At 54.3% G+C, this 24,027-nt stretch overlaps 1 protein-coding gene across 2 annotated transcripts in view; it reads right to left on the bottom strand.

Annotated features, from left to right (window-relative positions):
* Window positions 1–1,997: 1,997 nt before the first annotated feature.
* The window catches only part of NOTCH1 (notch receptor 1), a 41,806-nt gene continuing 19,776 nt past the window's right edge, over window positions 1,998–24,027 (bottom strand). The window contains exons 5-34 of one of the 2 annotated variants that reach the window (XM_062505415.1): window positions 21,592–21,714; window positions 21,213–21,446; window positions 20,936–21,091; window positions 20,661–20,846; window positions 20,208–20,321; window positions 19,476–19,589; window positions 18,213–18,446; window positions 17,760–17,870; window positions 16,854–17,046; window positions 16,480–16,625; window positions 15,882–15,995; window positions 14,842–14,961; window positions 14,438–14,590; window positions 13,786–14,014; window positions 13,453–13,654; window positions 13,187–13,340; window positions 12,771–12,955; window positions 12,465–12,597; window positions 11,900–12,019; window positions 11,676–11,788; window positions 10,667–11,238; window positions 9,527–9,955; window positions 8,582–8,730; window positions 7,731–7,947; window positions 7,279–7,369; window positions 6,911–7,076; window positions 5,926–6,221; window positions 5,481–5,628; window positions 5,259–5,356; window positions 1,998–4,857 (exon numbers count right to left, since the gene is read on the bottom strand). In XM_062505415.1, coding sequence (XP_062361399.1) covers window positions 3,376–4,857; window positions 5,259–5,356; window positions 5,481–5,628; window positions 5,926–6,221; window positions 6,911–7,076; window positions 7,279–7,369; window positions 7,731–7,947; window positions 8,582–8,730; window positions 9,527–9,955; window positions 10,667–11,238; window positions 11,676–11,788; window positions 11,900–12,019; window positions 12,465–12,597; window positions 12,771–12,955; window positions 13,187–13,340; window positions 13,453–13,654; window positions 13,786–14,014; window positions 14,438–14,590; window positions 14,842–14,961; window positions 15,882–15,995; window positions 16,480–16,625; window positions 16,854–17,046; window positions 17,760–17,870; window positions 18,213–18,446; window positions 19,476–19,589; window positions 20,208–20,321; window positions 20,661–20,846; window positions 20,936–21,091; window positions 21,213–21,446; window positions 21,592–21,714 — 6,782 coding nt within the window. In that variant the 3' untranslated portion in view covers window positions 1,998–3,375. Of the gene's footprint in view, window positions 4,858–5,258; window positions 5,357–5,480; window positions 5,629–5,925; window positions 6,222–6,910; window positions 7,077–7,278; window positions 7,370–7,730; window positions 7,948–8,581; window positions 8,731–9,526; window positions 9,956–10,666; window positions 11,239–11,675; window positions 11,789–11,899; window positions 12,158–12,464; window positions 12,598–12,770; window positions 12,956–13,186; window positions 13,341–13,452; window positions 13,655–13,785; window positions 14,015–14,437; window positions 14,591–14,841; window positions 14,962–15,881; window positions 15,996–16,479; window positions 16,626–16,853; window positions 17,047–17,759; window positions 17,871–18,212; window positions 18,447–19,475; window positions 19,590–20,207; window positions 20,322–20,660; window positions 20,847–20,935; window positions 21,092–21,212; window positions 21,447–21,591; window positions 21,715–24,027 lie in introns of both variants that reach the window. The other variant, XM_062505414.1, reaches the window with a different exon arrangement.

Raw genomic sequence — 24,027 nt, forward strand, 5'->3', positions numbered from 1 at the left:
TTGCTTGGTCACCAGATACCTTCATAAACCTAAGTCATTTGGGTCTAAACACTTAAAACCTATTTTTTTTTGCATCCTTACTCCTCCACTACTTAAAAACCTTAACTGACTTATAGTTTCAATTACCTTGTGGACAATTAATTAGTAGCTATCCATTCCATGGTATTTAGCCCCCTCTTTCCTCATCCTGTCCCTCTGACCATTCCTCATGGAACATCCCATGCTTTGCAGCCCCTCTTGTTAAACGAGCCACATGTGTTGCCTCTCGCAGTGTCACATTGTCATCTTTTCCCACGTCCACATTGTTTCCCATGTCCTCATAACCCCCCCTTTTTTTTTTTTTTTTTCATCTATTCCAGGCCAAATTTCTGCCTTGCCCACGACTGACTTGCTTTTACACTGGACCAGGCAGGAGAAGATCCTTCAAATGCCTCCTCAGTTTGGGATGAGCCTCTCCCAGCCCCGCTGGCAGCACTGGGCTGGTACTGGGATGGGAATGTGTGGGAGAAGCCTGGAAGGCTGGGCTGTGTGGGATTCGTGAGCAGCTCGTGTGTGAGTCACGCTGGAGGCAGACAAGCTCCATTTAGTGCAGTCCTGATGGGATGCAGCCAGACTCAGGCATGACACATCCTGGCAAGCCCATCTCCAGGATGTCCCTCTGGGTATTCAGATCCTCGCTGGTGACACATTTTGCAGGGGGAAAGAGGGGTTTGTTCTCTGTTAAAATACCCCTTTTCACGGAGTTTGCCGTTCCCTTTGTTGGAATGTCACTGCTGTGGGTGGCACATAAAACCCCACTGTCACAGCAGCAGAAGCTGACCAGGTGTGCAGCAGGTTTTTGGTGGCCCTGGATGTGTCTGGGGTTGAGCACACACAAGCCCTCTCCCTCCTCAGCCAAGGAGTGGAAAATACCAACATTCCAGGCTTATGTGATTTGGGAGGAGGTCAATGGCTCTGCTATTTATATCCAGTTATTTGGGGACTTTGCAGCTGCATTTGCTCTGCAGAGTCCCTGTGGGGTAGAGAAAGAATTAAATTAAATTAAATTACCTTAAAAATCTTGAGCACAGCAAGGACAGCAAACATTTCTGGGTGGTGTTTGTGCCCACAGTGGCACAAGTCAAACTGTCCCTCTGGTGCTGCTGTTCCTGATTTTTTTTTTTGTTTTTTTTTGAAGATGCATGAGGGACATTCTTTAAAATAATTTTTCCATGTTTCCCCTTTTAGATCTTGACTCGATGGCCTGAGGATATCAGAGCACCCACAGCAGGTGAAGAGCTACCTGAGCACAACTCCTCCCACCTTGCTCAGGTGTCTCAACTCAGTGAGAGTTTAGCAGAAATTAAAGAGAAATTTTTATTGTCCAAAGCTCCTCTTTGAGTTTTGACACAGAGAACAAGAGGAAGTTCCAGCCCTCTGTGCAAGGAAAGACAGCAGGTGTCAAATCCAGAATTCAAGTGATCCGTAACAAAAACACCAAGTTCCAGTTTTAGTAAAATCTAGACGCCCAGAAGCATCATTTATTGCAAATCAGTTAACCAAAAAAAAATACATCATTTTTGCAAACTACAACTTTGCATGTAGATAACTTTATTACAGAAGATATCTTTTCTTAAACTACACTCTAGTTTATAAAACATAGGAAGATTCAACACCACGTGATGTTTATATCACTCATATTAGGCGTGTCACAATAACAATGGTCTGAAATGTTAACTATGATGAGTGCTCAGCAAGGCGCTGTGCCTTGAGAAATATCCATTTTATTTGGTGTTCTAATAGAAAAGAATGAGGAAAAGGAACCCTTTTCTTAGGTTTTCTTGATTAACTGCTCTCTATCTGCCTGTCCCATACACATTACCTACTCTTAGGGTGTCTGCTTGCTTTTGCACCCGAGTGAGTGATATTCCAACACCTCTATAAGGTGATATATTTATGATATATTTAAGACTTGCTCATTTAGATTTTTGAAACAAAATCCACCATTTCTTGATTAAAAAACAAAAAACAACCCCCCCCCCCCCCATATTTACAAACATTAAATCTGCCACAGGCTTATACTATATTTTACATGATACACAGAAAGAGTGCACATCAGTATTAAAAAAGATGCATCACTCCAGGCTAACGTCACAGAACAAAATGTCAACGTTTCACAGCACAGCTGTGCTGGCCCCTCGCCCTCCATGTTTGGCCAGTCAGCTTCCCACCAAAACCAGCAGCACATCTCACTGGGCACCCAGTGAGGGCTCTGCCAGAGGAGCTGGGGCCGGGCGAGCACATGGGGGTGGCAGTGTGATAATGCTTTGTAATCTCACTCAGGGTGTCTGCACTGCCAGACACACCTTCTTTTAAAAAATAGGCAGGCCATCCTTAAAATAAGGATGTGGTTTACAAAGTTTATATTGGCATTTATTTCTTAAAACAGTTACTCAAAGGCAAACACGAAAATGAAACAAACAAAAAAAAAATCAGTAAAGATATTCAAAGTAAAATTAAGTCTCTTTTGTGTATATACTCCATAGTTATGGGCTTGCTCTCTTGGAAGTTTGGCAAATACATTTCTTTTTGATGGGGGACAGTATTCATGTTTTTGTAAGTTTTTTTTAGCTTTGAAACTGTTCTTACAGGTCTATAATCCTGATTTTCTTTTTCTCTTTCTTTAGATCATAAAAATCATTTAAATATATATATTTATATATATATATATAAAAACAAGAGAGAACAAAAATTTCTATTATCAAGGCAAATGTACAACTATATAATACTGAAATTTAAACAAAGATTCATGACTGGTACCATAAAATGTCCTCTCATGTAATTGCAAAGGAAACATTTTAAAGTACATTTAAAAAATTTGTCCATACTTAATTTTTTCCCCTTAAGGAGTGGCATTTTTAGTCAATTTTTCCTTCCCCTCTTCTTTCTTACCTCTCTTTCTGAGTTGAAAGAGAAAAAAATAAATTAATGGCATTTCAGAATCACAAATCGTTGCTTATAGCTTTATATAAACATTTCCTCTCAAATCAAACACAATGAACCCCCCCAAACAAAAGAGAACGTCCTATAAAAACCTAATTTGTTGATTTCTCAAAACACAACTGGTGTCCCACATTGAGTTCTTAACAATAGAACATATAAATAAAAAAGGCAGTGTTCTCATGTAAAATAAAAAGTACATAAATAAATACTAAAAAAAAAGGAATTAATTAGTCTTTTTCTTTTCTTTTTTTCTTCTTTTTTATAAAAACATATTTAAAAAGGATCCTTTAATAAAAGCATCCGACGTCCTTTTAAAAAAAGATTTCCCTTGAGCATCTGGCTCCCGATGAGCGTCTCTAAAACACTTTTTTAAATTTTTTTTTTCTTTTTTTTTTACTTGAAGGCCTCGGGGATGTGTCCCATCTGTGACTGCATACTCGTGGGGGGGCTGGAGATGCCCTCGGACCAGTCGGACACGTTGGAGTGAGGAGAGGAGCTGGACCACTGGTCCGGCGATTCCGGCGACGGCGTGAGGAAAGGGTGGTCGGGCACCTGGAGCTGGTGGCTGGGGGTGTTGTCCAAGGGGGAGGAATAACTGTGTTGGGAAGGTGGGGTCAGGAACTGCGTGGTGGTCATGGGCTGGGCGAGGGAGGAGGGCAGGGAGGTGGGCAGCATCTGGGAATCCTGCGGCAGGATGGTGTGCACGGCCATGGCGCTGCCGCTCACCGGCTGCAGCTCGGGCTGGCTCAGCTCCGTACCAAGGAAATTCTGGCCCATGTGGCCGCTCCCGTTGGAGCTGGGGTTGTGGTGCTGCTGTGGCTGCTGCGGCTGCTGTGGCGGCGGCTGCTGCTGCTGCTGCTGTGGTGGTGGCTGCAGGTTAGGCTGCTGGAGCTGCTGCTGCTGCTGCTGCTGCATCTGCTGGAGCTGCTGGCTCTGCATCAGGTGGGGCTGGGATGCCAGCCGTGTGTTGGGCATGGCCTGGTAGCTCATCATCTGTGACAAGCTGGTGGTGGGCAGCCCGTTGTGCAGCGAGGTCATCATGCCGTGCTGCAGGTTTTGGGGCTGCTGGTGAGCCCCGGGCTGCAGGTTGCCTCTCAGGGGGTTGTACTGGCTCTGCACCATCCCGTTCTGCAGCCTTGTGAGCCAGTCACACTGCCCGTTCAGCCCGGCCCCGCTGCCCACCGAGAAGCTCATGGGGGCACTGCTCATCCCCGTGCTGGGGCTGGACACCGGCAGGTGGGACAGGCGTGGTGGCACCGAGTCGAAGCCCATCCTGCTGGAGTTGCCCATGGCCATATCCTGCTTGCCCGCCATGTTGAGGTGGTTGATGCTCAGGTGGGCGTCGGGCATGCCTGGCAGGTGGTTCAGAGGCATGGAAGGGGACTGCTGGAACGGAGAGGTCATCAGTGGGGGAGAGGCCACGTCCGAGAGGTACCCGTGCGGCGACTCCAGGGAGTCCACTGGAGACAGCACGCTGGAGTTGTCAAGCAGACACCCTTTTCCATCCTGGGACTTTTTCCTCCGGGCTTTGAGGTCTTTGGCATCCTTGCCATTACAGCTCAGCCCCTTAGTGCTCGGCTTCCTGGCTTTCTTGCCCTGCACGGCGGGTTTGAGGTTGCCGATGTAGCTGCTGGGGGAGCAGAGCGGGGGGGACAGGGTGGGAGCCCCCAGGGGGCCGTTGTGCAGGGTGGGGCTGCGCACCAGGTTGTACTCGTCCAGCAGCCGCACGATGTCGTGGTGCATGCGCTCCTGGGCGATGTCCCGCGGCAGCCGGTCCATGTGGTCCGTGATGTCCCGGTTGGCAAAATGGTCCAGCAGGACCTTGGCGGTTTCGTAGCTCCCTTCTCTGGCTGCCAGGAACAGTGGGGTCTCCTCCTGGAAAGCCAGCAAGGTTTGGTTAGGGTTGAGTTCATAGGTTCTGCTGGCTAGCACTGCACTGAGCTGCACACCCATGATGCTCTGCCATCACCTCTCCTCTGATGAGGGTTTGCTCCTTCTTTTTCCTACCCTGCTGAGCCATCTACTGATACCAAACCAGGAACCCTGTGAGTGACCCAGAATGGGCTGGAGGTGGCCACAAAGACACTGCATGGCCCCTCAACATCACCCCTACAACCAAATCCCACAGTGCTCCTTTCAGCTGAATCCAGCAACTTCATTCACAGCAGAACAATCAGAGTCTCAGTGCCAGACATTTGTGTTTCAGCCAGAAATTACTCTTTAACAGACTCCCCAAATGGTTCTTCCCTTGCATATATCACCCTAGGAGATCCTACCTTATTATTCTGCATGTCCTTATTGGCACCATTCTTCAGGAGGACCATTGCAGCTTCCACATTATTCACAGCAGCTGCCCAGTGCAGGGCTGACTTGCCTGGAGAGGAAAACCAGAAAATACAACACACAATAGGGAGTGCTGAGAACGACAGCAAGCAGCCCTTTTGTCCCATGCCCATGTGAATGTCCCATGTGAACTGGTGTTTTAGCTGCCTCAGTACCTAAATCATCCACGGCATTGACATCAGCGTGGCAGTTGATGAGGTCATCCAGCATCCCCTCCACAGCCAAACGAGCAGCCAGGATCAGGGGAGTGGTCCCGTCATGCATTCGGGCATCCAGGTCTGTTGCCCTGTTCCTAATCAGGATCTGCCACAAGAAAGGCCAAAGCAGAGGGAACACAAACGTTAGGAGGGGCAGACAGCAAGGCACTGCAGGTATCCAGCTCTCAGGACCTGCAACACCCTTCCAAAGGTTCATCTCTCCAGCTCTGCTCCCAGTCCAGGGCTGCTGCCATGCCATTGCTGTGCCAGAAGACAACAAGGGCTTCATTCCTTACAACTGTCACCCCACACCTTGCCCAGGTGAGCAGGATAAGACTGCTCACACAGCACCACTATTTCCCCCTGAAAAAACCCCAAAACCAGCGGCCAAAGAATCAATTACCTGGAAGACTCCTTGGGCATCGGCAGAGACGGCGGCGTGGAGGGGCGTCCGGCCCATGTTGTCCTGGATGTTGGCATCAGCGCTGGCCTCCAGCAGGCGCTTGGCAGCGTCCGAGCGGGAGTACCTGGCTGCCAGGTGCAGGGCGGTCTCGCCCGTGCGGTCAGTCTGGTTGTGCAGGCTGGCTCCCTGGTAGATGAAGTCCGAGATGACGGCGGGAGCATCGTCCTCCTCCTCGCTGTTGCCGGTTTCCAGCCCTCCTCCGCTGCACGAGGCGATCATGAGGGGGGTGAAGCCATCTGAAAAGCACAGGGGAGCCCAGGGAAAAAAGGTTTTTTACCGTCTGTAATGCAGGAGGCTCAGTCGAACGCTCTGTTTGCGAGAGATGCTTGTTCTCCTGGGTGCGCCGAGACTGAGCTCCTGACTAGTTCTGAACATCAAACGCAAATATGCTTCCTCTGGTGTGGATCTGAAATTCCTTAGTGGTATCTCACTACTCACTGCTTTCCCTATTTCATCTGCTCCGTGTAAGGTGCAGTTTGTACAGAAGGCTACTCAAAGCAAATAGAGCATGGCAAATACCTTCATTATTTCAGAGGACAATTTCACAGACACGGGGAAGACCAAGTGTTTGTAAGAATTTAAAAAACTATTAACCATTATTAAAAACCTTAAAGGAAGACTGTGAAATGCACAGTTGGGTGGGAGGAGAGGAATACAGGAGCAGCAGAGAGATAACCTGGATGATTTAATAGGTACTTCTGTAATTTCCATCTCAGTCACTGAACAAAAGAGCTCTCATGGAAAGCAAAATGTGACAGGGTCTCTCCCTAAATCACACACAACAGCAACCCTGTGGTACAGAGCTTGTAGCAGTGACTCTGTACCAGCAAGGGATGGGGAGGGCTGTGGGGCTGCTCCTCTGCAGGGGCTGAGGGAGGGTTTGACATGAGCTGACAGCCAGTGCAGGAGCACAAGGGGTCCTTACCCGGCCCTCTGACGTTGACATCCATGCAGTCAGCATCGATTTCCCCCTGTGGAGGCGTCGGGGCCATGGAGGAAATGCGCAGGTCAGCGGCGTCCAGGTGCTGCTGAGTCCACTGCCTGTGATCTGTCTGGTCATCCGTGTCCGGCAGCATCGCCTGCTCCTCAAACTGAGGGCGACAGCAGGGAATGAGCTCCCAGAAAAGCACCCCGGGCTGAGCTCCAGCCTGGGAAGCTCTGGAAGCTCCAAGGTGTGTGTTTGTCACAAAGGAGCTGAGAGCAGCAATGAGGGGCCCTGAGGGTCTCTCTGCTCCTTCTGTGACAAACCAGGAGCGCCTGCCTGCAGCTCAGGGAATGTGGCAGAGGGCTTACCCTGAACTTCTTGGGGTCCAAGGTCTCCTCATCACCCCACTCATTCTGGTTGTCATCCATCAGCGTGCCGTCTGAAGCATTCTTGAGGGGTCTTTAAAAATAAACCACATAGAAAAGTTATCTCCTCTGCAGGAACTGTTTGTGATGTTTGTCTGTGTACAGGCACAAACTGAAAGAAGAATCAACCAATTTCCAGGAGGTTCCCCTCAGGTTGCATTTCATTTTTTAACCAAGTACAAAATTATTACAGAGCACAAACCAGACGGAACACCGTTTTGTTTTTTTTTTTTTTTTTTTTCTTTCCCATGCAGAACTTTAAGACCCCTGATTCTTCTCCTCCCTGCCACACCACAATGACCCACTAGACAACAAAACTCCAACGGGCTCTCTCAGAAGAGCCCTGAGCAGCCCTGCTGCACCACGCCTGTCGGGTTAGCAAGCAAATTACTCACTTCAGTCCAACAGAATCCTCCCCAAGGGGTTCCCGTCGCTTCTTCTTGCTCGACTCTGTCACTTTGAAGCCTTCTGGGAACCAAAGCTGCCCATGCTCCCTGCGGCGCTTGCGAGACACCAGCACCCCCAGCCCGATGAAGGCGAGCAAAACCAGTGCAGCCCCCACCACGTACATAGGATACAGCTGGGAGTTCTTCGTGGGCTCGGCTGTTTCACCTACAAAACAGTGGGGCACAAAGAGATGCTGAGACATTAAGCTGCATAGCAAACCAGGGACAGAGTGGAAATGAAGGAAAATTTGTTAATAGAGGTACCTAAGTCTGATCTAAATCAGCCCCCAGCCCCCCCCACCTGCCCCCCTCCCCAAAATAAGGTCATTTTATACGCTATTAATCAGAATTGCAAACTATCGGCAAATTCTCGGCTGCACAAGGCAGCCTGCACCAGGAGACAGCTTCACTTTTTTCTCCTTTAAGGAAAAGGATTAGCAAACTTCAAATCATTGCGCTTGCATTGAGCTGTTAAGACAAAAGGATTTAGGGGGGATTTTCAAGATACAAACTTCAACTCCTTGCATGTCACTGATTGATTGGAGCTGCTTGGGTTTACTTTTTCTTTTCTTTTTTTAATAACTTTTAGAGTGATAATGATTTTGAAATAAAACCTGGAATAAGCAAAAATAATAAAGTGGGCTTGCAATTTTTTTAAAGAAAAGACTTAAAAGGAAAAAAAAAAGTGAAGTTATTAAAACCAGACTGTGCTCAAATACAGCCAATTGACAGATAACTAAACTTAGGGAAAGCTCAAAGTTTTGGCTCTCTCTCCTCCCTTGCTGACCAGCTGTACTTACTTTTGACAGCTTCTATTTTGTAGGGTATGTTCAGGTTGCCAAGGGAGGCCAGGGCTCCCAGGAATGCTGCCACATCTGTGGCACTCTGGAAGCACTGGGAAGATGACTGGATGCACTGGCGGTTATCAATTTCCAAGTAGACAATGGATCTGAGAGAGAGAGAGAAGAGTCAATAAGGAACAGGGAGCGATGACCACACCGAGGACACGGGCGAGCCCCATCTCCTTTCACTCTTTAACCCACATCAGTGGCAATTAGAAGGTGGGAACCCATCTCCTTGCTTCCCTGTGGCCCTGTGCAGCTCACACTTATGGTCTGTTGGATTTGCCTCAGTGAATGCTGTAAAATCCAGCTCTTTGTCTACAGGAATGGAAGGGAGTCTCTGCTTCACAATGTTTCAAAATTACCCAGACACTACAGAATCTTAAATTATGCTGTTTGGGAGCCTTCAGATCTTCTCACATCAGCTCTGCTGCTCTAACTCCTTTGCTTTAAAGGGTTTCTGATTGAGTCCATGGAGAGGGAGCAGGTTAGATGTGCATGTTTACACCAAAGATCTCCAAACACAGATAGCAGTAATTGAGTTTTACAACAAAGCTCTAGAAAGCATTTCCCAGAGAGAAAATGAGGCTTAACTTAATGACTTCCTGAAGTCAGACAGTCGGTCAAGCCAACTTCTGCTTCCAGGTCCCACCCAGCCCAGCCCCGGCTCCCAACAATGCACAGGACTCCTTCAATCGTGAGAGTCGGCGCAGCATTGTACCAGGGATTCCTGAATGATCACTCCATTTTCCCACATGAGAGCAAAATCCGGTTTCTGTTCACACAGAAAGCAACATCTAAATAAAATTATCTGGCCTACATCCTTCCCTTCCTAGCGTGTTACTATTATCAACACAGAAAACACACTCTGAGTGCTGCTCAGAGCAAATGGAACCCTCTTACCCTCTGATGTCCATCTGGTCAAGCTCCCTCTTCTGCCTCCTGCCAGCCCTGGAGTAGAGGCTGCTCTTCACTTTGTTGATGACAGCACTGGGCATATCAGACCAGTCCTCTGTGGACCTCTTGATGTAATGTTTTTTCAGCTCCTCCTCATTGCCATAGTATGGGAAGATCATATACTCCCCCTTGGGGTTCTTCTTGAAGACCACGTTGGTGTGCAGTACACGGCTCAGCTCCCGCAGGAAGTTGAAGGAGTTGTTCTTCAGGTTCTCGGGGGTGATGAGGACCACCACCACCAGTGTGCCATCAGCCAGCTTCTCTGGCATGTTGTTTGCACAGTCCAGACCATCCCACTCACACTCAAAATTGTTGCAGCCCTGGTCGCAGTGACCATCTGAGAAGTGATCTTTGCAGTATTGGTCATACAGAGGGCTGGGTGGAGGAAGAAGCAAGGCAGAAGGAAGAATTAGACCAAGTACTGCAAATAACACCTATCTGCTGAGAAAAGCAATGGTGGTCTCTCTTTGGTATAAATATTCTTCACCCTGACAGACACTAAACTAGTTGACACAGAAAGCAGCTGTTTTATGCAGCACTGTGGAGCATTCACCGCTGCAGGTGAGAAAAGAGCAGCTGTTAAATTACAAAAGAAAAAGGGACAAATTACTGTGACTCAGAGAAGGCATGGGGACACAGAATAGTTACTAAGACCACAGTTGGTCCACGAATCTGGGACTAAGTTCCTGCTGTTGCCAAAGACAATGTTTGGGAAATGCTTGAATGTTAACATCATCATGTTTCCTGGCTGCTCTTCCATATGGGATCTCCCTGCTTTGAAACCGACTGTGTTACTGCTGTGAGTGGGAGAATCCACTTCTGGGGAATGATAAAAGCAAGGACAGGGAAGCCATCTGCAATGAGTCAAACGCAGAGACCTTCCAAGTGGATGTCAACTTAGAAGGACCACAGGGAGATGTGAATGCTTGAGTTGCAGCCCCACAGGCAGCAGAACAAAATGTTGGGAGTGAACAGCAGGCCTGAGTCAAGGAGTTTTACCAGATACAATCAGAAGAGCCAGAGGACCACCAGAGACGGTGACTTTCATGGGCTTTAGAACAAAAAGGTTTTAAAGAAGCCACTTACTTGCACTGGCCCTCGTACTTTTGGCAGTCAAACCCATCGTAGAGGCAGCCAGCATTATTGCACTGAGAGTCACACTTGCCATCATTGAAATACTTCCAGCACTGCAGAGACTGGGAGCAGTTCTTCCAGGGGTCATTGAAGTTGAGGGAGCAGTCGCCCCCGTCCCAGCCACAGGCGTGGTTGTTGCATTTCCCATCGCAGATCTTGTTGCCGGCGTACCCCGCGCACACGGCGATCTCACACTTCTCCTCGATTTTGGGGGGGATGATGTCCTGCCCGATGCCACCCTGGAAGTCGAAGTCGAGGATGTGGCAGTTGAGGCCGTTGAAGTTGGCGGGGCAGTTGCAGCGGTAGTAGGGGGAGGCGTCGCTGAAGAACTCGCAGGTGCCCCCGTTGTAGCAGGGGTTGGAGGTGCAGGGGCTGCTGGCCGGGTACTGGCACTCAGGGCCCGTGAAGGCTGGTGTGCACATGCACTTGGAACTCTTGTGGATGGAGATGCAGGTGCCACCGTTCAGGCAGTGCAGGTTCCCACAGGTGCGGGAGTCGTTCTCGCAGGTGGCACCCACGAATCCCTGGGGAAGGCACAGCAAGGAGGGAGTCAGAACCACTGATGCTGTGCTACAAGCAGCATTAACACACGTGTGCTCTGGCAAAATAAAACTCTCCCTCTAAGACTGCTGGTGGGCAAGAATAATCTTGAATGTAAAGCTCGTTAGAGCATCCCTTCAAAGTGAAGGGAGCTCTTCTCCACAGCTGCCTGTCCCACTTGGTGTGGTGCACGTAACATTCAGCCTGTTCTATCCTCAGGCCGGAGCCATCTTCTCCTTAACTCTATTCCAGCATCCTTGCAAGAGTGGAGAGTGCACACTTATGGATGCACCCACAGCAAAGCATCCTCCCATCCATGCCTATCCCAGCTGGGGAAGCCTCAGGGGCTAAACTGGCCTTTTGACCACCCTTCTTGCCCACACAACATTCCCTGCTCAGAGCTGGACAGGCAGACACCTACCGGGGGGCACTTGCAGATGAAACCACGGCCTGTGTTGCTGGCAACAGCACAGGTTCCCCCATTCCTGCAGGGTTTGCCTTTGCAGCCATCCACCACGGTGTCACAGCGACGGCCTGCGAGGGAGAGGAGCGCGTGAGGAGCAGACGAAGGCGTGCAGGGATACCTGGGTAGGGCTGGGGGGGCTGCAGGCTGGACCCTGAGAGCAGAGGACATGCAGTGCTCACCTGCATAGCCAGGTCGGCACTCGCACTTGTAGTCGTTGACCCGCTGCACGCAGTTCTGGGTGCCGCGGGCGTCGCAGGGGTTGGACAGGCACTCGTTGACATCTCCCTCGCAGCGCTCCCCTACAAAGCCAGGGGGGCAGATGCAGCTGTAGCCACCTACCCGATCCTTGCACTTGCCATTGTTAAAGCACTTGGGCCCCAGGGTGACAGGATCAAAGAAAGGGCTGCAGTCATCCACATTGATCTCACAGTGCACCCCTAGAGAGAGGGGGGAACAACCCACACAGCTCATCAAACAGTATCGGGGCGCCCGCTGCTCCCCTGTGTGAGCCTCCCCTGCCAAGGGGCTCAGCCTGACCACGTCAGTGGCAGCCTGAGCCACCTCTCGGGCAGCAGGGACGTGGCACCACGTGGCCAAGGCCGCGTGGCCTTGATGGCTAAGCCCACAAGCAAACACAAACCTCGCCCGCTGTGTTTGCTGCTGCCAGCCCGAGCAGCTAATGAGCAGAATCCAAGGATATCTGCACTCAGCCCACTAATGCCCCAGCCTGGGGAATTAATTTACCTTGAGTTCCTCTGGGGCAGGAGCATTTGTAGGTATTGATGAGATCGATGCAGGTTCCTCCATTCTGGCACGGGTGGGACAAACACTCATTGATCTCCTCTGAGCAGTTAACTCCATGATAACCAGCCACACACTGCAAGGAGGGAAGAGGGGAACTATCAAAGAACTTCCTTCCATTCCACATGGCTCTAGAAGCACAGCCAGCACTCCACTCTCCAATTTGGTAACGGCGCATCATGCAAGGGCAGCAGAAAGGCAGTTAACTGAGGCTTTTTCCCTGGGAATTCCTGCTCTCCAGGCACCCACCTCGCAGGAGTAGCCTCCCAGGTAGTCTGTGCAGGTGGCTCCATTCTGGCAGGGGTTGGGGGAGCATTCATCCACTTGCTCCTCACAGTAGCTGCCGGTGTAGCCGGCTTGGCAGCGGCAGAAATGAGTGTTGCCAGTGTCAACACAGAGCCCCGAGTTCCTGCAGAGATGTGCTACATCGATACCTGTCAGGGAGAGCAAAGTGAGATGCAGTGACACCCACACACCACAGAGCCACGTCCTGGCCACCACACATCCCACAGGGAACTACAGCCTTGGGGGCACATTGCTAGAGCAATCCTTGAGATCACTCTGTGCCAAAGATCCCCCATCAGGAGAACTGGCCACATTCCTGCTCAGTGCCCAGCACAGGGGACACCTGGGGACCCCACCCTGCACACATCGTAGGGCCTTACCTTGCTGCTTAGCAGCCACCTCACAGGACACACTGGGGACATCGCAGTAGAGCCCTGTCCAGCCGCTGTTGCACTCACAGTGGTACAGGTTGCTGGTCTGCCAGCACTTGCCTCCATTTTTGCAGGGTGAGGAGTCACACCAACGCACCAGGTTCTGGGGGAGCAGAGCAAGAAATGAGGGTGAGGACCCAGCAGGGCTCCTGCAGGAGTGGAGACTGCAGTGAACCCCAGATCTCCACAGCAGCATCCACCCAAACTTCCAGTACCTGGCAGTTGAGTCCGGTGTATCCCTGGGGACAGGTGCACTTGTATGTCCCGTAGCTGTCCTGACACGTGCCCCCATTCAGACACGGCTTGGAGTCACACTCGTTGATGTTGTGCTCGCAGTAGCTGCCCGTGAAGCCGGGCAGGCAGACACAGGTGAAGGTGTTGATGCCATCCACGCACGTCCCACCGTTGAAGCAGGAGCTGGGGACACAGACATCGCACCCCAGTGAGTCACCGCTGATCGTGGCTAAGCCAAAGGCTCCTCACACCAACCCAGGGCTCTGGGACAGCACAGGGACCTCAGCTCCTTGTCCCAGCTGTCAGGACTGTACCTCTCTGTGCAGTCAGGGGTGTTGTTCTCGCAGTGGATGCCGCTGAAGCCGGAGGGGCAGGTGCAGGTGTAGCTGTTGACGCAGTCAGTACAGTTGGCCCCGTTCTTGCAGGGGTTGCTGGCACACTCATTGATGTCCTCCTCACACTTGGGCCCACGGAAACCAGCCAGGCACTCGCAGAAGAACGTGCCAATGCCATCAGAGCAGGAGCCACCGTTGTGGCATGGATCTGGAGAGGAGGGACGTGCATGTGAAGATGTGATGGGTCCAGCTGGGGTGCAGCAGCCCAGCCCAGGAGCTGTCACAGCACTGTCCCCATACACATTCCCTGGCCACGTGGAGGAATGGGACTGAGCCCATGGACTGGGCAGAAGCCATAACAATCCCACCAGGAGACTGCGCATAAGGAGAACCCCTGGCACACATTGTCCCCCAACCTCCTTCCTCCTGCTCCCATCTGGCCTTGGACTGATACAGCTCAACAGGGACATGCGTGAGGTGGCCCCAAAAGCCAAGCAGGGCTCGCAGCACAGCCCAGGCCACAGTGGCAGCTCGGGCTGATCCGTGCATGGGGAGGAGAATCCCAGCCCCAGGAAGGGTGATGAGGCTCAGGGCTGGGCTGGGTGCAGTCTGGGGCAGCCCCTGCCCTTACTGGGCTTGCAGTCGTCGATGTCGGTGTCGCAGTTGCGGCCGGAGAAGCCGGCGCGGCAGGCACAGCGATAGCTCCCGTTGGTGTTCTGGCACGTGGCCCCATTCCTGCAGGGGCTCTTCACACACTCATTGATGTCAATCTCACAGGTCTGACCTGGGGACAGAGCAGGAAAGCCATTGTGTGGGCTGGGGGTGCTGGTGAAAGCCCCAGGGGTGACAATGACATCTTGGGCGCTGCTCACACCAGGGCAGAAGCCAAGGGATGCAGGCAATGTTGTGTCCCATCCAGCCAGCTGAGCCATGGGCAGGTCAGGACCCTCCCCAAAGCCTGGCTTCCCTTCCCTGAGCCTTTCCCTCCCTCAGGGGAGCGGGGAGTTCTGACCCCCAAAAGGGCCATGTCCATACCTTGCCAGCCAGGGGGGCAACTGCAGGAGAAGCTCTTGTAGTCCTCCGACTCCTGGCACTCACCACTGTTCTTGCATGGGCTGCCAGCACAGGGGGCCAGCACGTCCTCACAGGTGGCTCCTGCAGAGGCACAAGCACCCACTGACACCCTCCAAAATGACAGGTGGCCCAAGACCCTGCTATCCCTGTCCCCTGCTCTGGGCTGCTGCCACTGTGGGGAAGGCTCTGGACTTCCCCAGCACCCCATGGCAGCCCAGCTGGGGCTGTCTCCTCCATTCCAGGTTACCCATGACCCTGAACCCCCACAAACTTTTAAGCCCTGGCTATCTGGACTGCACAACAGCACTGCACACTTCCTTTGGCAGGGAAGTGCTGCTCGGGGTGTCTTTTCCCCCTTGCACTCCCTCCCCCCTTCCCTCTCTGCTGCTTTTCCTGTTTATGTCCAGCCAAGGGACACGTTCCCTCCGAACCCTTATCTTCCCTGTCAGCCAATATCTCCTGAACTGGCCTTTGCTATTTTCCAGAGCCTTTCCCTCCCTGCCTGCCCAGTCCCCGTCCACCCCCCAGGGGTTTCTATGGCCACTGGTGAGGGCAGGAAACAGCTCATGGCTTCCTGCAATTGTGCTGGGCTGCGCGAGCGGAAGCACAGGGCCGGCAAACAGGAATTGGCTCAGCAGAATCCCCCAGCCCCTCGGCCTCGGATCGCCTTTTCCAGCACGGGTATCATGGCTGGGGAATGGTGGGGTGTGAGTGGGGCAGCCCCTGAGTGCTGCTGCCCCCAAGCCACCGCCCTGATGCCCTCCAGCAGCAGGAGGAAGAGGAGGAAGGGAGGAAGCTGCGGTTGGCAGCTTCCCAAATTTCCTCCAGCTGTGCCGTGGAGAGGTGGAGCCGTGGCTGTAGGCAGCCCCTCAGCAGGGCAGAATGAGAGAAGCCTTCATGCTTAGTGCCAGCTCCACTGCATGTGCTGGGGACCAGCTTGGTGTCACACATGAAGCAGAAACTCCACAGAGCCATGGTGGGACTCGGGGTGCTCCCCTCACCTGTGTAGGGCAGGAGGCAGTTGCAGGTGTAGCCAGCAACATCATCAATGCACGTGCCCTGGTTCAGGCAGGGGTTGGAAGCACATTCGTTGATATTGGTCTGGCAGTTGGGGCCTGTGTTAAGAAAAATAAATAGATAGAAGTGGCTGTGATTGAGGCGTGCTGGTGGCAGGGGGCTGAGGGTACAGTGGTTCAGCTCCAGCCCTGAACTCTGCTGAAGGTCTCCAGGATGGCTGCACTGCCACAGCTCCCAGCCACACCTGGGGCTCCGCTGTCCCCAAAATGAACCCCCCAGCGCACCCAGCATTATGAGAACACCCACCCACAGCTCCCATGCAGGCCTCGGTGTGGGGGAAACACAGCAGCATCCCTGCAGCCTTAGAATCAGGGAATCACAGACTTGTTAATGCTGGAAAAGCCTTCTAAGCTCATCAAGCTCAACCATTAACCCAGCATCACTATGTTCCACATCCCCACCTCTTTTGAACGCTTCCAATCATGATGACTCCACCACTTCCCTGGGCAGCTTGTTCCAGTGCCTGACCATCTTTTCCAGGAAGAAAGTTTTTCAGAATATCCAATCTAACTGCCCACTTACCACTGAAGCCCTCCCTGCAGGTGCAGATGTAGCCACTAGTCATGTCCTTGCAGGTGCCACCGTTCATGCAGGGGTTGGATTCACACTCGTTGTTGTTAATGTCACAGTTTGTCCCACTCCAGCCAGGGTCACAGTCACACTTGTAGCTTTGAGGAAAAATTAGGGCATAAAGAGCTGGTCCATCCTGTCCCTCTAGGCTGCACCAGCCATCATTTATCCAGCAAATCCTTCAGGGAAATATCCCACGGCACTGGCCCAGAGCATGGGCAAGCACCAGCTCAGGGGACAGATGTTTGCCTTCCTCTAACCTTGACTTTGTTGGGGACCCTTTGGTCCCTGCAGCCCCCCAGAAGCCCCTGCACCCTCCAGCCTACCCATTCAATCCATCGTGGCATTTCCCATGGATGCAGGGGTTGCTGTTGCACTCGTTCACTTCGGACAGGCACTTGGGGTCGTGGAAGCCCTCAGGGCACAGGCAGGTGAAGCCATTGATGCCATCCTTGCACGTGCCCCCGTTGTGGCAGGGGTTGCTGGCACACTCATCAATGTTGATGTTGCACATGCGCCCTGGGAAAGGGGGAGCAAGGAACAGTCACCCCATAAGCATGAACAGCATGGTGTGGGGAGTGCACCCTCCAGGCAGTTCCCCCTCCAGCCACCCAGAAAATGTCTGCTGGAGGCTGGGATGTCTCTCAGGACACAGGGAATGTCTGCTGGAGGCTGGGATCACAGGACACAGGGTATGTGGGCTGCAGAGGAGTGGGCTCCCCTGCAGGCAGGGTGACTTCACACCCTGCATTGCCTGCCTGCCTTCATTAAATGTGACTGATTGGGAAGAGGCCGTGCCCTGGGCTGCCTTGGTCCAGGAGGGGAACACCGAAGGGAGGAGGTTTCAGCCTGTAACCCTACCTGCCATGGCTGACAAAGCCAGGCTTTATTTCAGCTCCCGAGGACAAGGGGCCGTGCGAGCGGGGAGCGGTGGGGGCTGCTCCCATCAAAGCCCTCCACCATTTCCAGCAGCCATCAAACAAACCAGTCAGACAAGGCAGCAACCTGATACCCATGGGAGTGGGCGCAGCAGGAGTCAAATTCACAGCACCAGACACCCCTTTGATTTCAGACTGAGCCGGGGTCACCCTCCTGAACAAACAGGAGCGCTGAAGGGTGTAAAACCTCCTACAAACAGGATGGCAGCATCCCCCCTCCTTATTGCACCCTTGTCCTGGTTTTGTGAGGCACCAGCAGCTGCAGGTCCCCAGGGTGTGAGGCCCTGCTCTCACCTGTGTACCCCGGCTCACAGGTGCACTCGTAGCCATTGATCTTGTCGATGCACTTGCCGTAGTCACAGGGGTTGCTGGCACAGTCATCCAGGTTGATCTCGCAGTTGGGACCTGGGGAGGAAACGGGGGTTGTTAGGGGGTCCCCAAGAGGAGAGGGGTGCCACTGGGAGGTCCCCAGCCCTGTCAAAGCAATAAAACAAAGCCCGCTGGCACCAACTGCCACCATCACCCCACAACAAAGCGCCTCCGCCGTGGGCAGCTCCTGGCTGGGCGCGGTTCCTGACAGAGCTGGGCACCAAACCGGGAGAACTCGCCCTCACCCAGGATGCCCCAGGCCGGGCCCAGCACCAGGACGGCCGCTGGTGGTGGCCCAGGGCCAACCTGCCCCCAGGAGGAGGATGGGAGCGGGGCACTGCCCACCCATGAGCAGCCCTAAGGGCTCCCCCTGCTCACCCGTGGTCCCTTTGAGGCAGATGCAGTTGTAGGCGTTGTTCCTGTCCTGGCAAGTCCCCCCATTTTTGCAGGGCTGGCTCTGGCACTCGTTGATATTGATGTCACAGCGGTGGCCTGTGTAGCCGGGCTGGCAGAGGCAGGTGAAGGAGGCGATGCTGTCCTTGCAGGTCCCATAGTGGCACGGGTCAGGGTCACACTCATCGATGTCGACCTCGCAGTGAGCACCTGTGAAACCTGGCACCAGCAGGAGAGACATGGGGTGAGGATGGGGGACACGGGATGAGGATGAGGGACACAGGGTGGGGATGGGGGATAGACTGTGGGGATGGGGCACGCTCCTTCCCACCCTGTCCGGGTGTGAGGCAGTGCACTGGGGTGGCTTTACCTGCCCCACTACGAGCTGTGGGACCCCCAGGAGCGGGGTGCAGGCAGGGAGCACCCCGATGTGCTGGCAGAGGGGCTGGTCAGACCCCAGCCCGGGGGCTTTGTCCCGGGGTGCACAATAACTTGCATTAAAGCCTCCTTGGCTGCAGAGCGGGGCCCCGCGCTCGCCCGCGCCTTGTCCCGGAGCGCACGGGGGTGGGGGGGGGCTGGCTGCAGGCACCCCCGAATAATAACCCCCCCTGGCAGCTCCTATTCTCCTGGCCGGCTCCCTCCCCACCGGGTTTGGGGGTGGAGAGCTGAGGACAAAGTACAGCTTTGACTAGACCCCGCCAAGCCCACATAGCAGCTTTTCATCGGGGCTTGGCATTAGCAAGACACTAATTAGAGGCCATTCAGCTGGAAGATTTCTGGCGGGAGCTGCTCCACAAAAGAGCCACTGTTTGCCACCAGGGCTCAAGTCATCATTTTGTGCAACTGCTCCTTGGGTTTCGGTCGGTGAGCCCCCGCAGTCCTGCACCTTGCATCCCCATAGAGGCAGCTTTATTCCTTCCTTCCTGCCTTCCCCCTCGCTGCCGCCCTGGCGGGTGGGAGCACGGTGGGACGGCGGCTGCGGGGCCACACCTAAGGAGTGCCAGGATCCATACACCTGGCTCCAGGGCCAGCAGGCTCCAGAGCTCGACTTGTTCTACCAACACCAGGGAAAGGGACATCCTGCCCCCACGGGAGTCACATCAGCAGGAACTGACCCCACTGACAGACGGTTTGGGGACACCTGGCACAGCAGGTGCTTGGAGAGGTGGGCACTAAGCGATTTTTTCAATGCGGTTTTACGGCACATCACGGGGCAGGAGCCCCGCAGCCCCCGCCGGATCCCCTCACCTTCAGTGCACTCGCAGCTGTAGGTGTTGGGGCCGTCCACGCACTTGGCACCGTTCTTGCAGGGGGTGCTGGCACACTCATCGATGTCAAACTGGCACAGGTGCCCGTTGAAGCCTGGAATGGAGGGAGAAGTCACGTCCCTGCGCACGGCAGGACCCGCCAGGTCCCCTCCCTGCCGCCGCGGGATGGGGCCCCCCGCATCCCGGCTGGGGCGCCGGGTTTCCATGGGGACGGCTGCTGGGGGCCCTGAATACGGGGCTGCGACCCACCATTGAGAGCATCTTATTTACATCTCTAGAGGAGCAAAGTCTCTGAACTTCAAAACCTCCTTTCACAGATTAACCGTCTCCCCATTCTCTGCTCCACCCCGTGACTTTGACACCGCATTCAAAGCCGCTGGTGCGGGCCCCCACAGCCCCCAGCCCTCCTTCCCAAAGAGGGGCCTTTTCAAGTGCAAAGACGTGGGGTTTAATCCTCCTTCCCCTCTCCCATGGGCCAGAGCTGGAGCAGCATCTCCTGCACGGGCTCAGCCCCTCATCACAATTGGAGAAATCCCCTCCGAAGCACCAAGAGGTGCTCGCTACACTCTCCCCATTTCGGAGGGCTATGAAATTTAAGGATCCCGTTCTTGGCTCGAGCCAGGATGCATCCTGGCTTTGTTTCTGCCACAGTGGCAGTGAGATGGCTGCTGGCAATGGGATGGCTGCTGGCAGTGGGAGGAGTGCCACGTACCAGTGGGGCACTCGCAGTGGAACTCGTTGATCTTGTCCAGGCAGTTGCCGTTGTGCAGGCAGGGGCTGCTGGCGCACTCATCCGTGTTGATCTCGCAGTAAACCCCCTCGTACCCTGCCGAGACACCCAGCACTGTCAGCACCATGGCACAGGGCTGGCACAACCCTACACATGGTGGGATTTGATGCAAAAGCTGCTCCTTGGATCAACAGGTTTTGGTTTGATTCAAGCCAGCAAGGTTGGCAAGAGGAGGAGTTAGTTCAGTGTAGGGCTCATGGTGCCCAAGTCTCACTTCTTGTCCCCTTACCACACAGCCTTTACTGAGCTCTTTCTTTTCAGTGCTGTCCCCAGGCACACAGGAGCTGTTGACCCAACCCTGCTCCAAGCTGAAGCTCAGGGGAACTCAAAACCCTCCCACTGCCCACCCCCAGCACTAAGGCTGAGTCCACACACCGGGCATGCAGATGCACTGGAACTCCCCAATCTGGTCCAGGCAGGTGGCATCATTCTGGCAGGGGTTGGAGAGGCACTCATTGACATCAATCTCACAGCGAGGGCCTGAGTAGCCCTGCAGACACTGGCACTGGAAGGACCCTTGGGTGTTAATGCACTTCCCTGCATGCTCACACGGGTTGGCTCCTGTAAAACACAAGCACAGCTCTCAGGACTTGCTTCTGGCTGTGCCAGAGCCTTCCCCAGCTGTGCTGCTGTCACCCATGGGAGCTCACCCAGCGAGCACTCGTCCACATCCTGGTTGCAGGCTGGCCCCATGTACCCCGAAGGACACGTGCAGATGGCTTTGCCATTGACGGGGTTGGTGTCGCAGTTGGAGCCCTCGTTGCAGGGGTTGCTGATGCAGGCGTCGTCCAGGTGGCACAGCAAACCTGGGCAGCCAAAGGCAGGGGCACGTCAAGGATGATGGGCACACGAGTCACTGTGAGCCAAGACTGCAGCAAGGAGCCAGGGGACGCGCAGGGCAGGGGACAAAGCGGGACAGGCCCTCACCTGTGCGGCCGTGGGGACACTCGCAGTAGAAGGAGGCCACCCGGTCGTGGCAGGTGGCCCCGTGGAAGCAGGCAGCCATGGCACAGTCATCGATGTTCTCGCTGCAGTCCTCGCCCGTCCAGCCATTGACACAGACACAGTTGTAGCCACCGTGGTTGTTGTGGCAGGTGCCACCGTTCTGGCAGGCGTTGGGCATCAGCTGGCACTCATCCACGTCCTCAGTGCAGTACTGACCTGCCAGGGGACAGGGCAGCTGCATGAAGCTGGCACTGACCGCTCCCCATGTGAAGCAGGACAGCTCTGCCCACACTGTGCCCAGCATCCCCCCCAGGCAGGACCCGTCCTCCCAGCCCTGTGCCACCCTCATTCCTGGCACTACCTGTCCACTCAGGTGGGCACTGGCAGTTGTAGGTGTTGACGCCATCCACGCAGGTGCCCCCATTCTTGCAGTTGTTGCCCGGACAGTCGTTGATGTTCTCCTCACAGTTCTGACCCGTGAAGCCTGCACAGAGGAGACACCTGCCATGATGCCAACTGCCCCACTGGCTGTGTCACCACCTTGCCCCTCGCCACCCCCCACCAGCAGGTTGTTCATTATCAGGTGATGAGTGTGTACCAGGTGGCTTTGAAGCAGCTGCCTGGTTTCATCTTCATCCCCACTCTGCCTCTGCTGAGGCCTGGCAGGCAGCAGCTTCCTCTGCACAGGGCAGGGTGTCCCTGCTGCCAGATCCTCCAGCTCTGGAGGTGCTTGCCCCAGGCAGTGGAGGATGTGACTCCACACAAGCCAGAACGAAGCAGGGCTGCTCCCACGAAGGCTTGTGGCACCCAGTGCTGAATCACTAGCCTTTAATTTCACTTGTAAAGAGCCTCAGCAGCAGTGCTTGCCCCTGAGGGGTATCCAGATCCTTACCAGGGCGATCCACCGTCCTACACGGTGCTGGGCTCATCCCATCCCACCTCCTGCTTGGGTTTGTTATCACCTGCAGCTGATAGCACGGAAACCCTGCTGTCCCCAGCCTCTCCAGCAGGAGCAGACCAGCCAGGACATGTCCTAAGCCACCTCTGACTGGCATTTCTGTTTAAAGCTGCATTTATTGTATCAACCTCAAAGCTCTTGACCCGATTGCTTGGGGTTTGGGATGGCAGTGCCAGCCCACTGTGCCAGTGTCCATCTGCAGCTCCCTCAAAGTCCCCAGGGCATTCCACAGGTCCAGACCAGGCTGCTCCCCACCCAGGCAGAACAAAATGTCACCCCCACAGGTAAGAACCAGGTGTCCACACTCATCCTCTGTGGGATGGGCCAGACCCTGGCCCAGCTGGGAGCTTTCCCCTCACTCTTCCCACGATTTCCTCTCCCCAGCCCCATCACATGGGGAGCAGCCACAGGTTTTTTATGATTGCTGGTAGGATTCCAGAGCAGACAACACTGATTTGCACTTAATTTTTAAGCAGCGGGGCTGAGCCTGAGCAGCAATAACTTGCAATGTCCTAGATACCATGATTTACTCATTCTGAACCGTCCAAATGAGTAATTAGTATGGCAATTACTTTAAACTCAGGGTTACATTCTGCAGCAATGGCATGATAAAACAGCCCAGATTAGTTTAACTCGAAGAAACCCGGTAGGGCCAGGCCTCTCTGGGAATGAAAAGGGGACATTGTTCCAGGTTTGCTGTGCCACATACCAGCATATCAATCACCCCCTTATCAAGAAGAACAGCCCCCTGTCCCCCTGCCTCTGCTGCTGGTGAAGCTCCTGCCTCGTATGGGATGGAGGAGGTGCTGAGGGACCCCCTGTTCCCTGGAGCAGGGGCTGTGCCACCCCACGGGAGGTGAACCAGCTCCTGCAGGATGCAAATCTGGAATCAACCCAGGGAGCTGCAGATGGGTGTGACAGCGTCGATGCTGCCGGGAGCAGGGCTCTCCCCCAGGGCTGTGCCTCACCTCACCATGCCCGACGCTAGGGCTGCTCAGCCAAAGTGCCTCGTCAGCAGAATGGCAGGGCAGGGCCAGCACAGCTCCTCCTGCCACCTCCACCTGCCCATCCCTGCGGGACAGGGCTCGGAGCTGCTCCAAGGCAGCATCGCCCCCGGGAGCTCATCCTGGAAGGAAAGGTTCCCAACCTGGCACTGCTCACCTGGTCAGCCCCACACCTCGCTGTCCCTAAGGACAGGAGCTTTGCTGCAGCCTGGGTGAGCTGGGGTGGAGGTGAGGCAGCAGATCCCGCAGGGATCTGTTCCGGATGTTTCATGAGGTTCCTGAGGTACTGAGGCCAAAAGCTTTGGGAAGGGGATGGAACCTCTGAATGTGTGTCAGGCATCAGGACAAGATCCCCCACACAGCTCACAGGGATCACTCACCTTCCCCTAAGCTGGGCTGGGCTGCCAGCAGGGTGTGGGTGTCTGTGCCATGTGGGAGACACCATCCCCACCCTGAGGCCATGTCACCAGCAGAGATGGGGCAGGAGCTACAGGGAGGGAGGCTGGAGCTCCCCATGGCAATGCCCAGCCCTGCCCAGGGTGAAGAGCAGAGAAGCCACCCACCCCTCATCCTGCTCTGGCCACTGCTGGGCTATGGGAGACCAGAGGATCAAACCAACCCCACAAGAGACTCCTCAGGCAGTGCAGTGCTGCCCACAGCTTCCCTCCCAGGGACAGGGCGGGTGCATCCCCTCCACATCTGCCACAGCTGGCGAGTGTGGCTGGCTTGGGTGAGGAGCAGCACTCATCCAAGGAAACAGAACCTGGTCTGAGCACGGCTCTGGGTTGAAACTCCAGTTTCATTTCTCCAGCTGACCCAGGGACAGGGGGAGTGT

Source organism: Cinclus cinclus, chromosome 19 (genome assembly GCF_963662255.1).
Source record: "Cinclus cinclus chromosome 19, bCinCin1.1, whole genome shotgun sequence".
Classification (NCBI taxonomy): Eukaryota; Metazoa; Chordata; class Aves; order Passeriformes; family Cinclidae; genus Cinclus; species Cinclus cinclus.